We start from the raw sequence: 27971 nt of genomic DNA on the forward strand, positions 1-27971 counted from the left end.
ATGTATACAATGCTTATTTGCTAGCATGTATTCTATGCTTTTTTCTGGCATGGACCGTTTTGAAATATTTTCAGTAATAACTACGTAAAGACCAATAAGATTCTTATTTACGATATAAAAGCGGTTACTGTTTTCAATGTAACGTGTGCTAAGATCGAATTTTTGTGATTTTTAATTTTTTTTATTCTTACGACTCACTCTGAGAGAACAATACTGCAAATAACCCTCTTTCTAAATGAGGAGACTAGTAATAGATGCATTTCAATAAAGTTGTAACGTATTAAGATACAGAAACTGTTACCTTTGAACACTGTAATTATGTAAAAACTGTAGCTTAGAAAACAAAAAAAGAAGAAAAAATATTCATAATCTTTATGAATATTCCAGATCTTCATAAAAGAAAACTAATGAAAAAAAGAAAGAATTGAACACAGTGAATCTTTTCTAATGGAATGTAATATAAATATTGGTTTGTTGTGATTATCGACAGGAAAGTGTAAAACCTACAGGGCTGTTTAAAATTCAATAGATTACCACGAACACAATGTTTTAAGTCTACTTTAAATGATGGTGTATTGATCACAGGATGCAAATAACATTCAAGGTGTAATATGCCGAGACAATTTAAATAAAACCAGGCGGATCAGTCGTAGTCAAAGACATTAGTATTTTTAAAAATGTTGTAAAAGTGGACATTTTAATGGAACCAGCATCAAGGTTAGTTTTTAATTTAATTGTTTTTATAACCTCCACACATCAAATTATCAGTATTGAAAGGAAATACTGTTTTATTTTAAATATTGACTTTTGTTTACATGGTGTTTGTATTGTATACCTTAATGGTGTTTGTATATTCAGTAGTAGATTTAATAATTGACCATCATCCCACATCTCCTTTTGTGTAAATAATTAGAATTTGTCAACTCCAAATCAAGGGGAAAGACCTGCAATTTTGTAAAAAAAAGTATCATTAAAATAAAGGATGGAAAAAAATAACACCCCAAAATACAAATAGAAGAAAGCAAACAACATTCAGTGAGCACAGTCTGTGCCATTGAATAAGAAATATTCGCTAAAAACATACGAATATATCAACATGAACCATGGTTATGTGCAAGTGTGTGATGTTCCCCCTTTTTTTGTGGAAAAATATGATTGAAGGTTATCAAAACATTGAATATTGAAAATACCGGGGAATTATTATTAACACCTTCTCGATCATCGAAATTAAACTGAATCTACCATTTACAATAGAAACACATGTAGATAGAAACAGGATATCTCACTGTGTTTTCTGACAATAGATGTGTGCTTTCGTTCATTTCATCATGTTCGGCTGTATTGTCTTGATAGAGATCTTTCTTGAACCATAATCGTCAAACATAAGCAATGTAAAAGATCATATATTTCTTACATTATGTAACCTCGAGTCAATTATCATTGCATTGGAAGTGATGATTTGTTTGGTACTTGTTTGTCGTAATTCTATGAGTTTATAAAAAAGAAGATGTGGTATTATTGCCAATGAGACAACTATCCACAAGAGACCAAAATGACACAAACATTAACAATTATAGGTCACCGTATGGCCTTCAACAATGAGCAAAGCCCATACCGAATATAGTCAGCTATAAAAGGCCCCGATAAGACAATGTTTGATTTTTGTTTTAGTGTTATAACTAACTCTGAAGAAAACTGGCTCCAATTATCCCCGGGTATTGATAATTCCTAGCTATATTGTGTATAATGTAGAAAACAACTAATGGAATATTCTTCAGGGTATATTCTTTAAAAGCAATCAATGATCTATATAATACTGACTGCTTTATAGAAATCTCTTCTAACAATCATCATTGTAGCTCAAGTAAACTGAATGCGTGCTTACTCAATTTTACCAAAGGACAAGGTATGATAAGAAAACTTCAAATCTAAGACAATATTTTAACCTGATAAGTAGCTTTCCAAAACAAAATTTGAAAAATGAGAAAAAAGGGCGGGCCAAAAACGGACCTTATCGTACCTTGTCCTTTAAAATTCCATTACTAAACAATCAAAAGATTCGGAAAAGAACATGTAAGTGTTCTATAAAAATTATTAAAAATTCACTAAAATTTACAGAAGAAACATTTATCTGTTAAACAATATAAGAAACAATGTGTAATCTATTGCATGTATGGTTACTTAAACAGCTAGCTCAAAGTACTTTTGCAGATTTAGAAGTTGATCACTCTGATATCGGCCGCTGTACGTCCAAATGGCAGCTAGGCCTGTCGTGGTGGATCCGTATAACAATTCACTCATTTCTGTCTAAACTAGTATATATTTGTTTAGGGGCCAGCTGAAGGACGCCTCCGGGTGCGGGAATTTCTCGCTACATTGAAGACCTGTTGGTGACCTTCTGCTGTTGTTTTTTTCTATTTGGTCGGGTTGTTGTCTCTTTGACACATTCCCCATTTCCATTCTCAATTTTATTGAGGTTGATTATAAAAAATCTAAGTTTAAGCGATAAATTACATTAATTGAAAAACCATGATTTCGTTGTAAAATATCTAGTAGTTTCAGTCAATATCGACTCAATCAAATTGAACATTGTAAAACATTTCTGTTCATGGCTCAATTAATAAACTTCTTTTTATCGTATAATATTGAAGACTGTGATAATTCTAACATTGTACAGGAAATCACGTTCATGTCATGTCGCCCTACGAACGATTTTATACATAAATGGTAAGCCTAGAGTTAATAGTAGAGTTTTATAGCCACACGATTCGCCAGTTTTTAAGTCCCTATTCCGACAAGACGTGGCTGGTAATATATCATCTGATAAAACATATGCTATACCCCGGTCAACCCTTTTGGTTAGGCATATTATATCTCTCTGCGAGGTATAACAAAAAATCATTTTATGATAGAATAGAATAGACATAAAGATGAAATATACCAAAAAGACACGTACAAATTACAACATAATCATCTATACTGCATTTTTTATATACACTACGTAAGTGATATTGCTATAAGTGACTAAATGTATGATACTTATTGATTTTTTTTTAAATTTACCATTGCTATTTCAGAAATAGAAGGATTCGTTTCAAATCTTACACACGCCCAAAGTCTGAGCCAGCAAAGCCTCCACAAAAGGATGAATTTGATGATGAATTTCTAGATCTAGGAGACTCTGATTACTCGTCTTCTGATTCTACATCCTCCGATGGTGAGTTGTTTGGTATTTAGTTCTGTCGGGATTGTAAATATGACATGTTTTTATATCCAATTAATATAAACAGAAAGAGTTAAAATAGAAATGGGGAATATGTCAAAGAGACAATAACTCAACGAAAGAGCAGATAACACCCAAAATTGAGGCGCCATTTGATCGCGTGTATCATATGTGTTTTACTTTGGTACACATTGGCTGTGCCTTTAACCCTATATCGGATAGGGATCAAGCCATTTTTAAAAGGGGAACCCAACACATACAAGTCATATAAAAGGGAGGTTCAAACCATAAATTATGTCCCCATACAAAAATACTCTCCCTGAATCCGCAACGTCTTTCTGCATTTTAAGTATAATCATTCATGCACATTTTATTTTGATACGTTTTTGAATGATGCATTGCATATATATATATATTAAGGGTGAATGTTTATTCTATAGTTTGTTTAAATGATGTTTTTGTAGAAAGATTTCGACAACAACAATGCTAATTTATTTAAAATTCATATTTAATCAAAAACGTTTACAAATAAATACAAAACGAGCACTGGTATATAGCCGAGAATAGAAAAACATGTTTAAAATACCAATTGTCAATTCATGATGATAATGCAATATCATATTTAGTATGATAGTTTTTCATGATGAATTACATAATTTTCACATCTTTTTTACAATATGAAATATTCGACCTTTTCGGGACAGTCAATGATTTAATTTCGTGATGACTAACGACATTTATGTGAGGTCATGCCAGCAATAAATTTTATCAATAATAGAAGTCCCATAAACACTTGAAACAGTTCAATCTTCAAATTTTGAAGTGACTTTCATTAAAGTGATTGAATTGTATGATTTACAGAATTATTGTCAAAATAGAATTTAAAATGTTCACACCTATATTGCGATACAATCAGATTAACCCCGAAGTCTACAATTGGTTGTAAAAACACTTAAAAACGGATTTAACGAAATAAATTTAATTTCGACATGTTGATAAAATAAAAATAGTTAGTGAATTGAATACCGTCTCCTTTTTTAACCCCTTATAATTTAGATTACAGATATCAATATCAAGTCTAAGATAGTTTTTATACACTACCAAAATAAAAGATAACCATGCTATTTTATTCTAGATATACATTGTATTATTTATTATATTACAAATCTGCTTTATTCTATCGAATTTACTTCCGCGACTTTTCTTTTGCAGATGAGAACCAATCGTTGTCGTTCCCGGGAAATCATTCAGTTAAACATAGTACAATACTTTGTCAGCAAGTCTATGTCAAATCATGTCGTTATTTTGATAAAGTACCATCTACCTACTTTTTTCGTCGACTTAAAAGAACCTATATAGATTTATCACATCACGGATTGGGCATCGATGGTGTGAAGTCAGTAGCAATAGCACTAGTGGTAGGTACACGATGGTGTGAAATCAATAGCATTAACCCAAGGGATAGGAAGACGATGATGTAAAGTCATTAGCCATAGTACTAGGGGTAGGAACACGGTGGTGTAAAATAAGTAGTAACAACACTAGAGGTAGATACACGATTGTGTGAAGTCAGTAGCAATAGAACTAGCGATAGGTACACGATGGTGAGAAGTCAGTTGCAATAACACTAGTGGTAGGTACACGGTGGTGTGACGTCATAAGCAATAGCGCTAGTGGTAGGTACACGGTGTTTTACAGTCAGTAGCAATAACACTACTGGTAGGTACACGATGGTGTGGCGTCATAAGCAAAAGCGCTAGTGGTAGGTACACGGTTGTGTGACGTCAGAAGCAATATCACTAGTGGTAGGTACACGATTGTGTGAAGACAGTACCAATACCACTAGTGGTAGGTACACGGTGATGTGACGTCAGTAGCAATAGCACTAGTGGTAGGTACACCATGGTGTGAAATCAGTGGCAACAACACTAGAGGTAGATACACGATTGTGTGAAGTCAGTAGCAATGACACTAGTGGTAGGTACACGGTGGTGTGACGTCAGTAGCAATAGCACTAGTGGTAGGTACACGATGGTTTAAAATCAGTGGCAACAACACTATAGGTAGATACACGGTGGTGTGAAGTCAGTAGCAATAATGATAGTGGTAGGTACACGGTGATGTGACGTCAGAAGCAATAACACTAGTGGTAGGTACATGGTGGTGTGATCCCAGTAGCAATATCACTAGTGGTAGGTACACGGTGTTTAGTGGTAGGTACATGGTGGTGTGATCCCAGTAGCAATATCACTAGTGGAAGGTACACGGTGTTGTTAGGTAGTAGTAATATCACTAGTGGTAGGTACACGGTGGTGAGACGTCAGAAGTAAAAGCGCTAGTGGTATGTACACGGTGGTGTGACGTCAGAAGCAAAAGCGCTAGTGGTAGGTACACGGTGTTGTTAGGTAGTAGTAATTTCACTAGTGGTAGGTACACGGTGGTGAGACGTCAGAAGTAAAAGCGCTAGTGGTAGGTACACGGTGGTGTGACGTCAGAAGCAAAAGCGCTAGTGGTAGGTACACGGTGGTGTGAAATCAATGGCAACAACACTAGAGGTACATCAACGATTGTGTGAAGTCAGTAGCAATATCACTAGTGGTAGATACACGTTGGTCTGAAGTCAGTAGCAATAGCACTAGTGGTAGGTACACGATGGTGTGAAATCAGTAGCAACAACACTAGAGGAAGATACACGATTGTGTGAAGTCAGTAGCAATAAAACTAGCGGTAGGTACACGATGATGTGAAGTCAGTTTCAATATCACTAGTGGTAGGTACACGGTGGTGTGACGTCAGAAGCAATAGCTCTAGTGGTAGGTACACGATGATGTGAACTCAGTTTTGTACACGGTGTTTTGAAGTCAGTAGCAATAACACTAGTGGTAGGTACACGGTGGTGTGAAGTCAGTAGCAATAACACTAGTGGATTTTACACGGTGGTGTGAAGTCAGTAGCAATAACACTAGTGTTTTGTACACGATGGTGTGAAGTCAGTAGCAAAAGCGCTAGTGGTAGGTACACGGTGGTGTGAAGTCAGTTGCAATAACTCTAGTGGGTTTTACACGATGGTGTGAAGTCAGTAGCAATAACACTAGTGGTAGTTACACGGTGGTGTGAAGTCAGTAGCAATAGCGCTAGTAGTAGGAAAACAATGGTGTAAAGTCAGTAGCAATAGCGCTAGTGGTAGGTACACGATGGTGTGAAATCAGTAGCAATAACACTAGGAGTAGACGCAGGATGGTGTGAAGTCAGTAGTTAAAATACGAGTGGTAGGTATACGATGGTATGAAGTCAGTAGCAATTGCGCTATTGTTAGGTATACGATGATGTGGTCAGTAGCAATAAAACTAGTGGTTTGCACATGATGGTTTGAAGTCAGTAGCAAAAGCGCTAGTGGTAAGTACACGGTGGTGTGAATTCAGTAACAATAACACTAGTGGTGAGTACTAGTATACGTAGTAGTGAAGTCAGTAGCAATCACACTAGTGGTGGGTACTAGTATACGTAGTAGTGAAGTCAGTAGCAATCACACTAGTGGTAGGTACATGCATTGCAAAAATTATTCAGCATGTTCCTTCAACCAAAAACATAACACGTTTCAAATAAAGCTGATTCCTATTCCAATACAAAATAATCCAATAAAATAGCGCAATAGTACTGAATGTGGCATTTAACACCAATCAATCAATCTATATTTTTAAATCAATTAACGTTTGATGAACTTTGTATTGTTATAGCGACTTTGATTTTTAACCTGAAGCAATTTGTAGAAAATATATCATTACAAACTTTATATTGATGAGATTTCACGACTGTTTTTCTGTGTTGGTTTGATGCACACACTGAGCACTACAATTACATTATTTAAAATCGAATATCAAATGTTGTTTTTTAAATTCTAAAAACAAAAAGAAAGACCAGTTAAAATATCAAACGATAGATCATTTGTTTTGGGACAAAGACTGTCAGTGTTATTTTTTAGTCCATTGTCTTTATTATGCAATTTGTACCGCAAAACCTCAAGAAATCAGTCATTGTATCATATTTCTAATACATTAATAGTATTAATCAATTTGAAACCGATCATTAATTTTATTATTTATTCCATTTTGTTTAAATGGTTTGCAGGTTCTAATAAAACACGTTTTCAAGTTTCCTAAAAACTTTCAGGATAAAAAAACATCAACTCAATAAAGATAAAGAACTCTTCATTTTTCATTCCAGTCTTGCAGTATAACGAAATATAGAATACAATTAGTATTAAGAGAAAGCTATAACGGGATATACAGAATGCACAGTGATGGCCAAAATAATAATCAATAGAAAGAAATCAGCAAATATCTAAGAATATTGAAAGCGAGATGCAAGAGTATATATAAACTTTGAAAATGATGTAGGAACTGAATACTGATTTCAGAAATTCACGATGTACTGAATAGCGAAATCATCTAATTACACCATATATTAATTTTAAAATCATTGTCAGAGAATCTTACAGAATAAGTATATTTTTGAAGATAAAGAAAAATATTATTACCATTCAATAAAAACAGAAAATGAAGGACTCCGCTCATATCCATATTCTCATAGGACGTATTGATAGTAATAAAAATATGAAAAAACGAAAACAAAAAAGTAAAATTTCACATAGGGACAAACAATATATTTGCTGTTGACTGTGTTTATACCTATTAAACTTCTACTCTGATTTTTGCAGAGTAACACAACGGTACAGCGATTGAACTTATCTAATAACGACATAACCAGTGAGGGACTGGCGCATATCTTACAAACATTGCAAGAAAATATTGTTATTACTGATTTAGTAAGTAGTCATTTCATTCTTATATTTAGTACATTGTATATACTATTTATAAGTTCTCGCAATTCTTTTACATGAAAAAATTACACGATTTCTTTTTTAAAAGTCTGATGTTTTGAAAATTATTTATCTAGTTAACAAGGCTACATGTATGAACACTGACCTTTCTTATTTAGATTTATCAAATTAAGAGAAAATGATAAAATTGAAAAAAAATGTTTTGTAAATCTTTTTAGTAATTAGACAATATTTCATATCACCGTGACAATGTTTATTTGGTAAAACTTTTGAAAATTGCTTTACTTCGTACTTCATTTGGATTTTTAGCTTTTTTGGATTCGAGCGTCACTGATGAGACTTTTGTAGACGAAACGCGTGTCTGGCGTATATACTATATTTAGTCATGGTATCTAAGATGAGTTTATTTACCATGTCAAGAAAATGACAGTTGTTTAAAACCATTATTTTTACCATTTAATAAGAAGATTTCCTTTTTGAAATTCCCTCTGAGTTCAGTACTTGTGTGATTTTACTTTATACATTCTAATGTAAAAGTCGGAATGGAACGTTCTGACCAAATTGCCAAATTTGTCTTAGGTCCATGCATTCCTGGGATTTGGGAGATGGGAAACTTTTCCTTGTGTGTGATCATTGAGTTATTATAGAAATCCTGGACTCTTTTACTCTCCTTTCTACAGTTTCGCTATGTGAAAACACTAGCTGCCGGAAAAGTTGGTCTCTCCTCGTCATCTCCAGACAACTATGTTATGTATTGGGAACTTATTTTTATAAGGAGAATATGATTATGAATAATTTTAATATCTTAGCTATAACAATGATGTTTAATTGTAGAATTTAAGTAACAATAACCTATCGACGGGAGGTGCTGTGTTACTCGATGGAGCCTTATCGAATAACAGAATAATAACCAAACTAGATATATCTGGTAAGTTCTATGTCTAAAGAACATATTAATTCCTGAATAAGATTTAAATACAACTAATGTTCTCCAGCTGATCCTATAGCTAGCAATATTCAAGGTAATTTATACAAAGTACCCTTACAATATGTGTTTTTGCCCTTAAGTGCCCATTTTAGAAAACTAGCACCCTTCTACCCTGAGATTCAAGCTGGAACACCGTTAGTTAGTATATAAAAAGTAATTTTCAGATTTCTTTAATCTTTTAGTATAAAGAATAGTGGGCTCCTAAAATTTCAAGTGGGTCCCTGACAATAACATCTTAGGGGCCCAGCTAGCCCCTAAAGAAAAACATTTAAGTTTAGTCCCTTCCTATGTACTGACTAAATGATAACTTTTTGTCTTGTCATCATTGAATTCGAATAAAGGTGTACAATTTGGAAATTAGTATGGCGTTCATTATCACTGAACTAGTATATATTTGTTTAGGGGCCAGCTAAAGGACGCCTCCGGGTGCGGGAATTTCTCGCTACATTGAAGACCTGTTGGTGACCTTCTGCTGTTGTTTTTTTTTATTTGGTCGGGTTGTTGTCTCTTTGACACATTCCCCATTTCCATTCTCAATTTTATAATAGTCCTCGTATTTTTGCAAATGATTGTACAGGTTATAGTGTCAACTCACTATCTTGGTTAATTACAATACCTTCTTTTATTTATCACCTTTTAAAAACAGTGCTATTTTGAACAGACTTATAATAACTTCAGGTACTGTTTTGAGAGTTGAATCTTTAAACTCTCTTTTTTGTCTTATGTTATTGAGACAAAAACAATGAAAACATATATATAAACTGAAAAGAGTAATAGTTAATTTATGAGATATATTTGTACTCATGAAACATAATTCGCTCAGAACCTCCTAAGAAACAACGACATTGAACATCCTTGTTATATTGACGGAGCAATATGGGGAACAACGAGTAAAACCGAGACATCACTGGCGTTTATCCGATTAACTCAGTTTCGGCCTTTTAACTAAAAGGATTTCTATGCCAATATGCCAGATTTGAACATCGTGAAACCATTCACATCTGAATTCAGCCCTGTTTATGTTGTTTGCACAAAATTATGCTTTTCGCAACTGACAAGCTCATGATGAAAAAATTGGAATGATGCTTCCAACCCCAACCATAAAAAGTTGGAATGATATCTAAACAACCATATAAAAATGAAGTAGTATTTCCAGAACATATATCAAAATTTGTAGAAATACAGACAAACCTTTACAAATAAAGAACAGTGAAAATACATACATCTGTCAACAAACCAGTTCAAAGAAAAATTAGAGATTACAAAATTTAAACACAATCGATTTATAACCAAGGGTAAATCGAATGTTTGAGTGAGTTTTATATTATATAGCAGTTATTGTCGACTTCACACTAAAATCCCTAGCAATCGAGATGATTTCAACTTACAAAATTCAAATTTCTCAGCAGTAACATACCCTCTGATCCGTCGTATGATATTTTCATATTTCAATTGATACGTTATGGTCGAAACTATACAGGCTGACATACAGGGGTGTGCTTGTTACGTAGAGACGGTTCCAACAGTGTTATGAGGAGGATAGTTTAAAAATGACATTCCGTACATTTTATGTACACCATCTCGAATTGGTTAATATATACGATATGTCTGTAAAATTGAGAATGACTGTTATACCGTGTCTGCATTTGCGTTGTTATACGACGTGTTTCAGTAATTTGTACACCCAACAATCATGTATTTATTTTTGAAGTTTTCTGTTATGGTTTCGGTTGGATAACGTGTAATGTCTTATCGTTGTAGTCCAAATAATTATAAAATTGCCTTTCAATATCACCATTACCAAGACAAAAAAAAGACTGGTATTGTAAAAAATAGTTGTATAATCTTCGAGATTACATGTTCGTTACGTAAGTGCCTCTCTGTTTGTGATGTTCCAGTGTGTCTCTCGTTTAAGGAAGAAGTACGTAGATGTTCTGTGGTTTGTAAATTTTATCGATTATTGCATTATTTGTTTTTGCGTTTCTCTATAATAAGTTTTCCTGTGTGTGTTTGCTCTGTATTTTTGTCACTTAATAGTGTAGTCATTTTAGCGATATTTTTAAACATTTTTATATAAACGAGAGGTTTGCCTAGCCATGAAACCATTTGTATTTCTTAAAATTTCCTCTTCCAAGTAAAGAATATGGTAGTTTATATCAAAAAGTTCATTTCAATGGCTGTTGGCGTTTGTTTCTGTTGCATTTTAGTGTTCTTTTGTTCCTTTGTTTTCCTCTGATATTTGATGCGTTTCCATAGGTTTTAATTTGTAACCCGGATTTTTTCTCTCTCTCAATCGATTTATGACTGTTGGATACCGGTATACTACTTTTGCCTTTATTTGATTAGAATACAGTCCAAATATTTTTTTAATATTATACAAACTACTTAACCTGCAAGAACCGTTGTTTTCATCTACACCGTATCGCGACCGGTTTATATCGCTTAATAGTTATTTGATAAATGCAATATTGAGTGCACTACGGTTTAATTGTATTGTTTTCCCTAAAATTAGGTAAATTGAATGTCCTTGTTTAGTTTTGTTCAAGACATACCTTTCCCTCTAATCATTTAAATTATTTTTTATCAAAAGACAGAATCCCTATATGTGTGGAGTATTCGTAGTTTAAACAATATTTTCAAGCATACGTTGCTCATCACGGTTTCCTTCGTACCTTTGTATCTAGTTAAAAGGGAAAGGATCGATTAACTTCGATTTTAGCCAATACTTTTATTTAGCCTTAGATCACTATCGTTTTTAACCCGTCAACATTAGAAAATACAATTACATTTTGAAAACTGATGATTTCTCGGTCAGTAGACCGAGGTATGTATGTAACAATACATTTCACGCTAGTTAGACTTGTATAAAGAACGAACTTCGAGGGAAGTGGTGTTACATGTTTCCAATTTTAATGAAATCTTATTTGGCATGAAAATTAACATTTAATAAACATGATTTTATTGTTGAAAGTACATAGTGATATTGATTTAGTTCCAAATTTGAAGTGTTATTCAATACATGTGCAGGATATTACATCCAGCAATATATGTTTCGTTATGTTGCCGTAATTACGAGCATTTAAAACAATTTAGTTATCAATATTGTTATTTGGAGGGTTTTCTTTGTACAATGTCATTGCTCAATCATTTATCATTTCACGATTAACTAGACTATATTTTATGGCTAAACATATATTTTTGAGAAGTTCAAGCATACGCCATGGAGAAAAAAAATGATAAATCATAGAAGGATAGTTCCAGATTCAATGTCTTAAGTTAGAAATGTTAAATTCAATACCAAATTAGAGATTCGAGCTTACAAGTTCAATATCAGAAAAATCAAAACAGAAGATAACGTTTTTTTTGTTTTAAATTTAAGGACCAATGGATTTTTTGTATATTTTTTTCTAAATAAAAGTAATTTCAAAATGCCGTGAGAATTAAATTGATTAGATCGAAAAGATAAATGAGATCCCTGCAGCACATAAAATGTTGACAAAGATAATTAAACTCCTTTTAATAGGTTTCGATAACTCGTTTATTTAAGATGTATTCATGATGAAAAAAAAAGCTTGATACAGATAAACTTTCATTAGTTTAATATTCTAATAAATCAACATTAAACGATATTATACAATGAACTAATATAAAGGATTCAGAAACAAGCAATTGTTCTAAAACCTAACAATACAAATGAACAAAAACGAAATTTTCTTTACTACCTTAATCGAAAACACTCATAACCAAAACCATCGGCAAAAGAAGTGCCAAAGACATCTACAATGATTTATTCCAGATGAAACTGGAAACTAAGTATGTAAATAATAACAAAATTTGTTAAAGGATATGAAAGGTGTGTTTTTCATGAATTCCGTGCCGTAGAATGATGATACTCAGCCCACCAGCACCGGTATCTATTCAATCTTTATATGGGAACAATGTATGTGTAGATAAAATGCACACTGTTTCTGTCTGAACATATATGTTTAATTTATATTTTGCTTCCTATATCTAAATGAAAGATTCAGAAACGTCTTGTAACGTTAACATGTATCCTATATATGATTGAAGTTTGACGTCGTCGAAACTTTCCTCATGCTTGACTGTGCATTATAAATTATACTCAAGTCAGATTATAGATAAACGGAACTTCGTTTTATCTTTTTTTAGATATTATTCAGGTGTATGGAATGGAATGAGATTTTATTCTGAATATTAATTCTTGCATTTGTTCAGTTGTAAAATTTCGTGTGAAATTTTTGCCTTGATTCTTTTAATTTACTAATGCTATAACACTTCCTGGACTCGAATGAATAACATTCATATGGAACTAGTTCCAGTATTAATTAGCTTTGTAAACCGAAGATGTAGAGAAATGTTTACATCTTATTTAATGAAGCCCCAACTATTTGATTGGTATCGAAATGCAAAAACATAATATTTGTTTGTAAACGAACTAGCCTTATATTGATTTTGCTCTGATATTGAAAGGTTTGTTGGCATACATGATTTAGCAATGTATATGCAAACATGTTTTGTAAATTTCGAATAATAGAATTTTTAATAAATCGATATGGTATATACAAGTCTAATCATTTACACTATTTAAAAGTAACTTCTTAGAAAATAATTGAAATTGCAACCCAATTTCAAAAGATAGTTATGGTGACCTTATAACGCCGATTACAGTTAAACATGGTGACATTGCTGCTTGTACCTAATAACTCTTTGAGTAGAAGAAAACACCATATCGATAATAAGAGCAAAAACTGATGTAGAGGTTTGCTTTAAGAAATATTCATCATATACTAGTAATCTAATTCACCGTAGCAGTAAGTTCTCCGGAAAAAGGCTAACTTGACTTTGATTACACATAACGTTTACTGCCTGATTTAGTTTATGTACTAGAGTATATTGATATTTAAGATACTTAAAACTTTCCGCTGAAATTTGCAGCTCTGACATTATAGTACAATAGTTATCAAAGATATCAGGATTATAATTTAGATAGATATACTTGTCACATATCATCATGAGACCTACTTGCAATTCTTTTGTTAAATACTTGTTTGGCTTCATAATTATTTTGATTTGAGCGTCACCGATGAGTCTTATGTAGATGAAACGCGCGTCTGGCGTATTAAATCATAACCCTGGTACCTATTAATAGCCACGAATAACATGAAACCTTCCTAGTTTTTTTTTAAACCGTTACACACTGAAGCAGGCAATAATAACGTGTACGTTCAGCTTCTCGGGATCACATTCTGTTTCTTTGGGTCAGTAAAAAAAGACTACAGTTATCAAAATATTCATCTCGTGCAATAAAAATTGGTAACGTTAATGTACTTGCTCATGATATTGGTGATTGAACCTTGACATGCATGAAGATTTATTCGACCGTCAAATGGTTCATATCATGATTTAAAACTCGTTTCTGTATATTTTGTCAATGAACTCTTGGAAAGTAAGTTCCGTTTGACTATACGCAACTTTATTTCCATTAGATTATTACTGTATTGGTATACTATAGGGTTATTGCATGAATATTGGGGAATATTGTCCCGAGTAGAACTTTATATTGCACGAGCTTGCGAGTGCAAATATATGTTCTACGAGGGACAATATTCCCAAATTTTCATGCAATTACCCTTTTATTGTATAACAATATAATATTTGAAAGTAAAAACGGGTTTGAACTAAGATTTTGTCGTTGATGACGTCATGAATTTTGAAGATTTAGTGCAATATTGGAATTTATTGCACGGTAACTTTGGTTACTTTCTGTGGGAAAAAATCTAATATCTATCGCTAATTGCATATTATAGCTAAAATACAACTCATTTTCATGTCAGACGTGAAATTAGAGTGTTTTTTCAAATTAATATTTTCCATTAGCACGCTTTGTTTTCTGATAACTAGGATATAGAAGTCTTATTCATTATTCATTATAATGAGAAATTCATTTAAACTATAAAGTTATCGCACTTAGTTGATGTACGGTAATTGATATTTTCAATTTCAAAATTAAAGTAATTGATAAATTCGCTTGCCCCGGTATGTTCAATAGTTTTCAGACTTATATTGGTAGTCCCTAATAAACTTTAATAGCTAAAAACTTTCTGTTTCAAGAATGGATTAACTATTTATATCACGTAATCTTTTATAGTTATATTATATATAAAAGGAAAGTCATTATTGCTTTTAACAATTTTGTCAAGAATGTTTCTTTGCATATTTATACCTTGAGATTTATTAAAAAAAACACCTCTTAAACTGTTAAACCTGTAAACCCTTGTCCTTTACCTCTTAAAAAATGAAAGTGCTACTTTTAGCATTAAGTGGACCGAAATGACCTGTCTATGACTTTGTCAATATAGTAGTTATATGGTTTGCGAATATTGAAGTGTTTTAGGTGACGCCTGCATTTTGTGTTAGTAGTTATATATGTTATTGGGAAAGTAGATAAGTCATCACTTTAACAATTATGATATGTTATAAAACAATAATTAATCATATTTACAATATAAAATATAATTGTTGTCTTCAACATTAATAATACGTTAACAATAGCGTAACAGTGTAAAAACGATGTTGATAAGTCATTGAGGATCATCTCATAATCATTTTCTTAGGTGTTGCTTTTACATTAAAAAGATAAGATGCGGTTATCGTCTTGCAACAAACGCAAAACATGCCTTTGTTAGTGTTTCAATATTTTAACTTTTAGTTTCTAGTGTACAATTTGGAGTTTAGTATGGCGTTCATTATCACTGAACTAGTTTATATTTGTTTAGGGGCCAGCTGAAGGACGCCTCCGGGTACGGGAATTTCTCGTTGCATTAAAGACCTGTTGGTGACCTTCTGCTGTTGGCTGCTCTATGGTTGGGTTGTTGTCTCTTTGGCATGTTCCCCATTTTCATTCTCAATTATTTTAGTATATTACCGAATTTATCAACTATGGTGTATCTTAAACGTGATGTTTCGTCCCTTATACAGATAAAAACAATTGCTTGTATTGCAAATGAGATACCTATACTCCACCTGAGATTAAATGACAAAATATAATCAATTAAAGGTTTCCGTACGACCTTCTACAATGAGAAAAATTCTTAAAGTGATGTCAGCAATACAAATTCGTAATGAAATGTGTAAAACGTTCATACGAGAAATCTAACGGCCAGATTTATACAATACTATTAAGAAATACAAAATGACAGACATGAAACAATGACAACTTAATCACAGGCTCTACACTTGGACTTAGAACCGGCAGCTAAGAAAAGTGGCGGGCTGAAGCATGGTTCATACATGTAAATACAAACACCATAAACACATAATGTCATTTAAAACCAATCAATTTTTGCATTATATTAGTTAAAATTTAATGGAACTTAAATGAAAATACATTTTCATTGCTACCTAGTTGATTGATCAAAGCAATGTATCATTATTATTTATCTGTAAAGTGATGAGACAATTGGGCATATTTACCTGTCACTGATGTTTTATCTAATTGTTTTAATTAATCATATATTACAGACAATCAATTGTAGCAAATAGTTATGCATAATGTTCAGTCAAAGGAAGGAGCATTACGATAAAAATACTACATTTAAATATGCATTACGTTCTACTGATTTCAATGAGGATTGTTGGATATGTACGACAAAAATTACATCAGTTAAGGACTTGCGCGTTACATTTTATTTAACCAGGTTCGCTGTTTGTTTTAATCCTGCATAATTTGACTAAGTGCTTGTATAATTAAAATGACACCCATTGTTAAAATCGTGCATTACGTACACTGAAGTGTATGTACAATGTAAATGAAACCCACAGGAAGTGAAGCTATTAACCACCTCAGCAGTTGAATTTAGTGTATAATAAATTCGCACAAAAGTTCCCAACCACTATAATTATACAATCCTCAATCTCATACCATAATTGGTATAATGTAAACGATAATTAAATATTCATTTACTCAAAATATTTCATAGAAAATCTGGGAGGTACTTTTGAATTTAAATCCCAGGCAATTTAAAATGACAACTGTAACGAATGCCAGTTTGTAAATTAAAGGATGAACTGAAAAAGAAGCATACAAATTAAATGACAATTTAAAAATGAAAATTATTGCCAAATTTGATTTTGAGACATCGAACTAGAAATAGCATAGGCAAATTAAAAACTACGGGGTTTATAAAAACTGACAAAGTCAAGCACTGTCAATAAATCATGCGTAGACCGCAAATACATATATTAAAATAAGCTGTTGAAGAATGTTGTTCTGTTCAAGTGATTATGTTTTATTCATTCGCATTACATTTACAAGTCCTTCTATATTTTGGAAGTAACTCTTGTTTAGAAAAAAAACAATCTTTCAATAAATTCTGTGTGACTTTTGCTTTGGACGGACATACTATTTGCTAAAAAGTTTTAAACTTCATAGGTAACACAAATTTATCAGCGTGGTTTGGTATGTTTTCTAGAAATTTATTTGACATTAACAATTAAGTTTTGCAGTAAATGCTTCTTCTATCCTAAATCTGCCAACAAAATGTTTAAAAGGACAAAATAACTGCCATTTCTCTAATATTCTGATTATGTTCCAGGATTTCATGTTTTAATGTATTTTGCATCCATTCAATGCATTTGAACTTGTTTTCAATTCAAAAGACTGTTGAAAAAGTTTAACATTTACATACAAATTGTTACATCAGATAAACAATGACAACATTAGTGCACTGCTGTTCAAAATTTACAATTCGATTAACAATTGTTAATACATCGAATATATCAATCTACAAGCGCGTTACGTTTGACATCATATAACGACCGAAATATTAATTTCTTAGCTGTTTAATAAATAACAACATGGAAGATTTAAAAGCGTTTGATTTCCAAACCAAACTATAATGTTTTATCAATTTTATATTGATACAAAAAGACATATTAAAATTAAAACGGCACCATTATCATAGTACTAAAAGTTTATTTCACGGAACGCTTGAAGGTAAAATAGACAGTACAAAGTGATTATAACATCTGATTAATCCACTTTACCGCTTTTATTATAATACTTAAAATTGTTTTATTACTTGCTGAAATTGTTTGTTAAATCGTGTAAAGTACTAAAACATTATGGGATTGCACTTTTCATATGTGAGCAGTGACCTTTATTTTTTTAAAGTGATAAAAAAAAACACATTCAGGCCTTTACACAAAAAATTACACTGAGCCAAATTGGTATGAAAGGTAACTCGTGTCTGTCATGTTGAAATACTTGCTCCTGACTTGGCAAAGGCACATTATTTGTGTGGCGTGTTACACCTCAAAGTTTATGCGAGCACTCACCCCTAGTCCAACTCAGCACAGATGTAACAGCACAATATGAGAACATAGTCTTTCATAATATATAGTATCAATCAGTAAACATCCAACAGATTAAGCGTAAAGACTTTCTGTATTTACGCTGTCTCAAAATTCACATAACATTTTAATTGTATATTTCAAGCTAACGGATTTACTGAAGGTGATGCTGTACATCTTTCAAATTTAGTAAAAGTAAGTAGAGAATTTTATATGTTTGTTTAACGATCTCATTAAACAAAAACAAAATTAGAAACAATAATTAAGTGATGTATCATAGCTTTTCTATGTTTTTATGTTTGCAAAAACAGCATTTATGATTGCAAGTTAGTGAAATTAATTCGAAGTCGTATATATATTCAACGAGGACACACTAAATATTTTACAAAGTAGTAATAATCTGAATAAGATAATAACAATAATAATAATGTCAATAACGGTTATTGTTTTGTAAGCAATGGGTACAAATAGTTGCATTATAAATAACATATATTATCTTTATTTGCAGAAAAATCAGTCTATACGAACTTTATCTTTAAGTAAAAATTGTTTTCGAGAGGAAGGAGGAATTGTTCTTGGTAAAGCTTTAGGTGAGTAAACTTCTCATGCAAACATGGTCAATGAGTATGGTATTCCAAATGCATTACCCTTCAGAAAATAATTGTGTGAGTGCTAAGGACATAAATAGTGTTTACGTTTTATTTTTCACATTTATTATAAGCGATTACAATTACCCAGTAGCAATACGATAATAAAACACGTACTTTACCAGTTAATAAAATGTTCAGAAAATACAAAGCCTATGAAGATGTTCTTTTGTTTTGATAGAACAATCCTTAATCAGAACGGGATATACATATATTGGTGTAATTTTCAGACTTATATGTATATGTCGTGTACAAGTTGCAATTTTGTACAGGTTATAACGTGTACAAAAATATTGTACATGTCATAACTTGTATAATGCAAAAATACAAGTTATAACATGTACAAAAGTACCTCGTACATGTTATAACCTGTACAAAATATTGCTTAAAAATGGTTTTAACTTGTACAAAATCGAAAAATAAGGATATGTTTCTATTATCGTAACAGACGTTATTAACCTCAATAATATTTTCATAACTTTTTTATGATTCCTTCATGTTGGTGTATTTTGTCCTTTTTTGATATAGTTAATGGCCAGGGTCGGTATTACGAAGCATTCCTAAGACCTGTCATAAAATATATCTTAGGACATATCTTATGATATATCTTAGAACATGTCTTATGATCCTGTTATGTCTATCTATGGTCATATCTTTATTTGATGAATTATAATTATGAGTGCCCACTTTGAGGGCAATAGTAAAATACTTTCATTCTAGTTGACACTAAAAGACATAAGAGGATAGCCAGGACAGATGTGTCTACAAATAAAATTTGGAATGCAAATGGGGTATGTGTCTAAAAGATAACAACCCTCCTATGAAGCAGACAACATCCAAAGGCCACAAAAACATGTTTTCAAAGTAGAGGATATATATTTAAAACATCAAAATGACATTCGCCTCATGCAATGATCTTATAGTTTATAAAAAAAATGAGTTATAAATTTACATAAGTGACATGCTGCAGGCCAAAAATGTTTGAGTAGATCCAAAGACATTGATAATGAAGCGTGGTCCAATAAAAACTATTTCAGCTCTCTCTTGCTTTTACAGATTAAGCATAAAAGACATTGTTTAAGTCTTTGCATGCTATACAACGAGAGGGAGGAATATTTCCCAAAATTATTAGGCATTGTTCTTAAATTTTTGGGAAGAATTTAGTTACTAGAACTAGTATTTAATGTAATTGTCATTTAGGAAATGCAAGCTTATAGTAAATAGTGTCACACTTATTTAAGCCATGATGGACTGCATAAAACATACAATTACATGAAAACACATTTTGCCAATATAAGTCATGAAACAAATATTCCTGAAACTTTGTGATCATTCTCCTCTACGGAAAAAGACACGTTCTGGCCTTTTTATTGTTGTTCTTTATGCATTGGTGAATTTAAATGTATATTTTACTTCATTAAGATTTATCTTAAATTTTGTACAAGTTAAACCCATTTTTAAGCAATATTTTGTACAGGTTATAACATGTATGAGGTACTTTTGTACATGTTATAACTTGTATTTTTGCATTATACAAGTTATAACATGTACAACTTTTTTGTACATGTTATAACCTGTACAAAATCGCAACTTGTACACGACATATATACATAGATGGGTCGTTAAGATATTCGATAACAAATCTTACTGTCTTTTCTTCTACAGTGAAAGTTGTTTAATGCATAACGAAAAGTTATCTGGCAATGTGTTTTTATATTTATTAATGTGCTATCACTCAATAAATCAAATTTCCATGAGTGCTCACAAATCACATATCCAATTGAACTTGATATAAAAAGTACGGCCGAAAATAAAGAATTCTGGCTTTTGAACTCAATATTTTTTTTTGTACTTAACACATGGGGTTTCTCAGAAGTAACATATCATTTGGTCTTTTTATATCCGTTTAATCCGACATGTTCCTGTATGTTATCAATCCTTATGCGGTCTTCAGTATCAGTGGGATTACTCCTTACGCAAAAACTTATCGAACTCTATTGTGAGGAAGAACGAATGAATCGACACAACATAGGTTTTACGAAACGCGCGTCTGGCGTACTAAATTATAATCCTGGTACCTTTGATAACTAATTACAATCACAAACTTAAATTGATTCACCAATCCAATGTGTTTGTGACTCATGTCTAAAATCGGTGGCAGATTTTCTATATGCTATTCTGTCTATAATAAAAATAAAATATTGACAATACTTTCTCCATCCTCACATGTGTTATTATTATCTGGTATATTCACTATTTAATGTAACGACCGATATTGCTAACCTATTTTCATAAATTGAGAGAGTTAGTTAAATCCACCATCTTCCTCCCCTATTTCAAGTGATATCATTTGCCGATGAATCGTATGTCTGTTAATTGCATATGATATTTTTTAGGGAATTATTTTTAGATATCCTGAATATCCTCATTTATATTGTACAAATTCAGATTTTTAACTTTTATTCTTGATTTCAGAGTGCAATGATACAATAACATATCTGGACCTAAGCTGGAATCATCTTCGACAACGAGGGGCTGTCTCTTTATGTTACTGTTTACAGGTAAAATGTTTTAACAAATACATGGAATACTTAACAAATTACCGCCAAAAATTGTCATGGAGATAAGACATTTCATCAACAAAAACTTTAACTGAAAATGACTACGAATATTAAATATATTCTGTTATTTGTAAAGGTTAAGTTTTATATTTTAATTTAAGAAAAGTGGGCTATTCCTTGTATGTAGTGTACACCCAAGTTTTCTGGTGGCAAAAACAGTATACATGGAACTCCTTTTTTCCTGTTCATTTTATGGTATGAAATCTACAAAAGCGCACATTCTACATGTGATAACAATGTTTAATGATAGCAAATGTTTTATTAGTTAAAAATCAAGCTTATTTCAAGTCTAAGTTGATGCATAACTCACAACAAAACAATTCCTTTGTTCATCAATGTCCTCTGTTTTTAATTCCTCTACAGTGTTTCTGTTGTTTTGTTGTTTACTTCTGATAGTTAATGTGTTTTCCTCGGTTTCAGTTTGTAACCCGGATTTTTTCTCTCTAAATTGATTTATGACTTTCAATAAGCGGTATTCTACTGTTTCCCTTATTATACCCCCGCTTTAAAAAAGGGGGGGTTTACTGTTTTACCTCTGTCTGTCCGTCAGTCCGTCAGTCCTTCAGTCCGTCCGTCAGTCAGTCCGTCCCATGAAACTTTCGTCACATTTTTCTCAGGAACTACAATACAAGGATTTCTGAAATTTGGTTTCATGGTTTATCTAAGTCAGCTATACCGTGTGATGCGTTTTCAGATTGATCACTTGACAACTTCCTGTTTACCGAACACTTGTATGATTTTACACATGATAGCCAAGTTGAAAATTTTCGTCACATTTTTCTCAGGAACTACAATACAAGGATTTCTGAAATTTGGTTTCAGGATTTATATAAGTCAGCTATACCGTGTGATGCGTTTTCAGATTGATCACTTGACTACTTCCTGTTTACCAAACACTTGTATGATTTTACACTTGATAGCCAAGTTGAAAATTTTCGTCACATTTTTCTCAGGAACTACAATACAAGGATTTCTGAAATTTGGTTTCAGGGTTTATCTAAGTCAGCTATACGGTGTGATGCGTTTTCAGATTGATCACTTGACAACTTCCTGTTTACCGAACACTTGTACGATTTTACACATGATAGCCAAGTCGAAAATTTTCGTCACATTTTTCTCAGGAACTACAATACAAGGATTTCTGAAATTTTGTTTCAGGATTTATATAAGTCAGCTATACCATGTGATGCGTTTTATGATTGATCACTTGACAACTTCCTGTTTACCGAACACTTGCATATTTTTACACTATTAATATTATCCACTTGCGGCGTGGGTATCATCAGTGAGCAGTAGCTCGCAGTTTACTTGTTAAGCCCTACGTATTGACATGTCACTTATGTTATTTCTTTACAACAATTTATATGCAACCTAAATTCGTCGCTAGATACACAGATTTGATTTGCAAGTTTTGCTGTACCTGTATACGAATTATTTCAAACTAAAAAAAAGCACGTCTTAATTTTTTACGGGGATGGTCATTTAACTTTTTTTACGGGGATGGTGTTTTTAACTTTTTTGAATTCGAGCGTCACTGATGAGTCGTGTGTAGACGAAACGCGCGTCTGGCCTATATACAAATTTTAGTCCTGGTTTATGATGAGTTTATTTACAACCACTGGGTCGATGCCACTGCTGGTGGAGATTTATTTCCCCGAGGATTTCACAAGCCCAGTAGTCAGCACTTTTTGTGCTGACATGAATTGTGATTGATATGGTTATATTTATTAATTTACTGTTTACAAAATTTTGAATTTCATGAAAACTAAGGCTTTTCTACCTAAGGCATAATTTACCTTAGCTGTATTTGGCAACACTTTTAGGAATTTTGGTCCTCAAAGCTCTTCAACTGTATATACAAATTTTAGTCCTAGTATCTATGATGAGTTTATTTACAGCCACTGGGTCGATGCCACTGCTGGTGGAGATTTATTTCCCCGAAGGTATCACAAGCCCAGTAGTCAGCATTTTTTGTGCTGACATGAATTGTCATTGATATGGTTATATTTATTAATTTACTGTTTGCAAAATTTCGATTTTTTTGAAATACTAAGGCTTTCCTTCCTCAGGCATAGATTACCTGAGCTGTATTTGGCAAAACTTTTAGGAATTTTGGTCCTCAAAGCTCTTCAACTTCGTACTTTTTTGGCCTTTTTAACTTTTTTGGATTCGAGCGTCACTGATGAGTCTTTTGTAGACGAAACGCGCGTCTGCCGTATATAAAATTTTTAGTCCTGGTATCTATGATGAGTTTATTTACCAAGCCCAGAAATTTAGATATGATCCGGGTAAACTAATCAAACTTTTAACATGTTTGAAAAAACTTAGCATTAAGAGTTATCAATTCACCAGCGTAGTTGGATCTTTGTTATACACATATGCACTTCCACAGTACTACAATCTGTCGATACATATATTTTAGTATTACACAAGGTCATTTATTTCTGTAACTGCTGGAATTGTACTAATTGATATTCTACTCTTCAATTCATGATTTTTGTATAAGTTGTTATTGGCTCTGACATAGCTGTCAGTACTGCGAGTACTTTCAGATCTCTACCTCGTGTTGTTTTTTTTTATTGTAAGGGTTCTATAAATACCTTGCAACGTCCGATCTCAGTTTTTATTAATTATTTTTCTTTGTATCGATCTGTTTAATCTGATTAATAAGTAAAACTTTTTTCATGTTTTTTTTTATAGTTTGATCTTATGTTGTACTGATACACCATTTTCCTAGAATAGGGGTGGGTTGAGCGTTAACAAAAATGATTAAAGATGCCTCAATTTTCATGTGACTATTGCAAAGTAGGAGCATGTCGTTCAGTGATTGTCGTTGGTTCATGTCTGTCATATTTGTTTTTCGTTAATAACTTTCATTTATCATGTCTATTTTGACGAATATTTTCACATTTTTATAGTTTGATATTTGTAATGTCGGGGCCTTTTGTAGCCGGCTATACGACATGGTTTTTTTTCTAATTGTTGAAGGCCGTATAGTTGCCTATAACTGATTACATTTCATTCATTTGAACTTTGGTGGATAGATGTCGTATTGGCAATCATACCACATCTTCCTATTTGAGTATTCAATCATCTGCTTTTCTCAACTGCTCCTTCGTTATTCTATGCAATGAACAAGTAAATTCAGCATAAGAACAGTATTGCCTTTATTTCAATTTCAGATAAATAATACAATTGAGTCTATAAACCTAGCATGGAATGGTTTTGGTATGGAAGGTTGTTACGAGATGGGCAAAACACTGTTAAACAATAGGACAATAACAGAACTAGATTTGACTTCGAACAGAATTTCTCTAGATGCATTTAGACAACTGCTCCCAGGAGTAGGCAAAAATAAAACTCTCAAGATACTTAGGGTAAGTCATTGGCAATCCAACTATTTTTCAATATTGAAATCGAAATAATGGAGATAATTATTTGTGTCCATAACCAAATAATGTCGGCTAGTAAAATTACAATAAATAGGTGAGTGTTCAAGATTTAGGAGCATATGTATATTCGTTCCACTGAATAATCTTCTAAAACGTAGATTACGGCTGCACATGCACATTTGTAGAAATAATTTCATTTAGCAAGGATAATAGATAAGATGAAAAGTTTCAGTAGAATTCTCTGCACGTTTTCTCTTCCTACATCGATCTTGCTCGATACAATAAATACGTTTATCAAATTAGATAGTATAGGTAGTGTTATTGAAAAACGTGTGTGAATCCTCCCAATTTAAGCTGTGTAAAACCTTTAATTTTGAATACTTAAAATTTCTTTTACAGATTGGGTTCAACCCATTAACAACAGATGGTGCAATAGATGTCTTACGCTCTATATTTATTTCCGAATCGGCAATTGAAGATTTAGACTTATCTGTAAGTACATGTTGCCTATAACATTGAAATTGAATAATAACATTGTTATCAAATACAACCAATTTGAGCTTTTCGTCATGTAAATGTTATTGGATACATTTCTTTCAAACTGTAAAACGACATTAAGAAATAAATTAATAACAATAAAATCAAGAAGATGCGGTATGAAAACCAATGATGCAACTCATCATGTAGAAATACTATTAAATCATCTGGATTACTTTTTAAAATAAATTTAATCGACAAATATCGTATTCAAATTATTTTCGTTGTTGTAGGTCTGGTGCCTTCGATAACTGTTGTTCAAATATGGTGTATATTTACAGGACATTTTAGTTGATGACAGTTTTATGAAATTACTTACTGAAGTGAAAGAAAAGAGAAATATACGCGTTAAACACGGTGTTGTATTGCGTCACGATGAAATCACGAAAGGAGAACATACGAGTGTACTGGATACAGATGATCCAATGACAATACTGTTTGAGTATATGAAGCAAAAGAATCTGAGATTAATTGACTTATTACACAATCTTGATAGAGACCATAGTGATACACTGACGAGAGATGAATTTCAGAGAGGAATGACGGTAACTTGGTGTATATATAGTTCAGTTCTAACGTTGCATTCTCGTTGTGTTTTAATCGACAGCTAAGTGAACTTGTAGATTTTGTTGAAATTTTGACAATCTTACACAATGCTATCACATATACTAAAATTAAAACTGCAAGTTTGTGCATATTGTGAAAAATTTTATAAACTAAGATAGCAATGCAAATTGGAAAAAGAAAACACCTTTACCTGAACTACAAGTATATGGTGAATAAGATATGTCGGTCTAATAATGAAATGCGATTTGATACATTTGTAGTTGTTCTAGTAAAACTTGCGACGTCAAAGAGTACAAAAAGATGCAAATTCGATGAAACGATCATTGTTATTGTTTCATGAAGAATATTATAACAAGAACACAAAAAGGCAAACGTTATCAAATTGTACAACACAAAAGATTATTATGTTTCTAGTGTAATTGTAAGAATTTTTTTTCAATTTAAGTACCAAACAAAACAGCTGTTACGTATAGACAGTCTGCGTTGAAACATAAATCTAGATTAAAGCTATTCCGTTGTTCATAGTATGAATTGTATGACTTTTAATTCGTGTAACGACCGGTGATTTTCGAATAACATGACATGATCACGCCCCAAGCGAAGTTCTAGCCAATAATATTGTTTTAGCATCAATATTAAGTTGTCTTCTTTTGGAACTCCTTAACTGTGAATGGTATACTATCTTTGAATGGTCACTAGTGTATTAAATTCATAGAAATATAGCTATAAACCCAGGTTTAGTCCTTCATTTTCTACATGGAAATGCCTGTACCAAGGCGGGAATATGACAGTTGTTATCCTTTCGTTTGATATGTTTCAGCCTTTGGTTTTGCCGTTAACTTAGGGACTTTTGGTTTTGAATTCACCTGGGCGTTTGGTATTTTTGGTATTTTACTTTTTAATCTTTTGATTTTTAGAGCATTGATCTCCCCCTTAGTAGTAGAGCACTTGATATATTAATGAAGAAACTTGACATAAATCAGGACGGACAGGTAGATTTTGAGTAAGTATTTAAATAAATGTTACACGAGAAAGCTCAATATAATCCTTATTGATTCAAGACAAAACTGATGGAATATTTAGGTAGACACATATTAAAACAAACCACATAAAAGCCATTAATCAAAATTTATATATATGAGAGAATGATATTACGAGAATGGTAACTTAGACAAATTCAGCATTCAAATTGCTGAGATCAACTAAACAGTAAAATGTACACTTTTAAGACATAATAACACAGTTTTCATATTCAATTAATATATATATTCTGAATTTATAAATAATCTAGCAAAATGAACATCAGGTAGAGCATAAATTTACTTATTGTTTACTATGATAGAGAGGTGTAAGAATTAGTCAGTGAGACTGCAATGTATTTTGGTTTGAATTGTAAAAGAAGTATTTATTGTTAATGAGGGGAATGCATTTTGCTAGGTTAAATCAATAACAATTAATTAATTAATTAAAAACAGATTTAATACTTTGGCCACCACAAATATTCTTTGAAAATACCCAGACACTTCTCGTTGTCTGAAATATGACCATTATACTTTTTCTTACAGGGAATTGACAATAAAGCATAAAGAGTATCAGAGACGTATCACAAAATTGAGAATGAAGTCAAAGACAGATAGGAAGTTTTTCAAGGGATTTGACAAACTAGAACAGCTAAGAGAAGCTGTTAGATTACGAATTGCTCTAAATGTTACTAGAGAAAGCCAAAAATAATCAGAATTTATACGGGACAAAATGTATACTAAAGTCATACCAGTAACTGTAGA

General features: G+C 32.2%; 1 protein-coding gene across 1 annotated transcript; it reads left to right on the forward strand.

Moving 5' to 3' along the window:
- Positions 1–450: 450 nt before the first annotated feature.
- LOC134696138 (leucine-rich repeat-containing protein 74A-like) lies at positions 451–27971 on the forward strand. The gene is made up of 13 exons (XM_063557774.1): positions 451–717; positions 3078–3217; positions 4436–4641; positions 7941–8048; positions 8898–8991; positions 18569–18618; positions 18932–19013; positions 21546–21631; positions 24874–25068; positions 25483–25575; positions 25902–26165; positions 27105–27190; positions 27753–27971. Exons 1-13 carry the CDS (start codon positions 701–703, stop codon positions 27916–27918), a joined length of 1587 nt encoding a protein of 528 aa, XP_063413844.1. The 5' UTR covers positions 451–700; the 3' UTR covers positions 27919–27971.

Source organism: Mytilus trossulus, chromosome 14 (genome assembly GCF_036588685.1).
Source record: "Mytilus trossulus isolate FHL-02 chromosome 14, PNRI_Mtr1.1.1.hap1, whole genome shotgun sequence".
NCBI lineage: Eukaryota > Metazoa > Mollusca > Bivalvia > Mytilida > Mytilidae > Mytilus > Mytilus trossulus.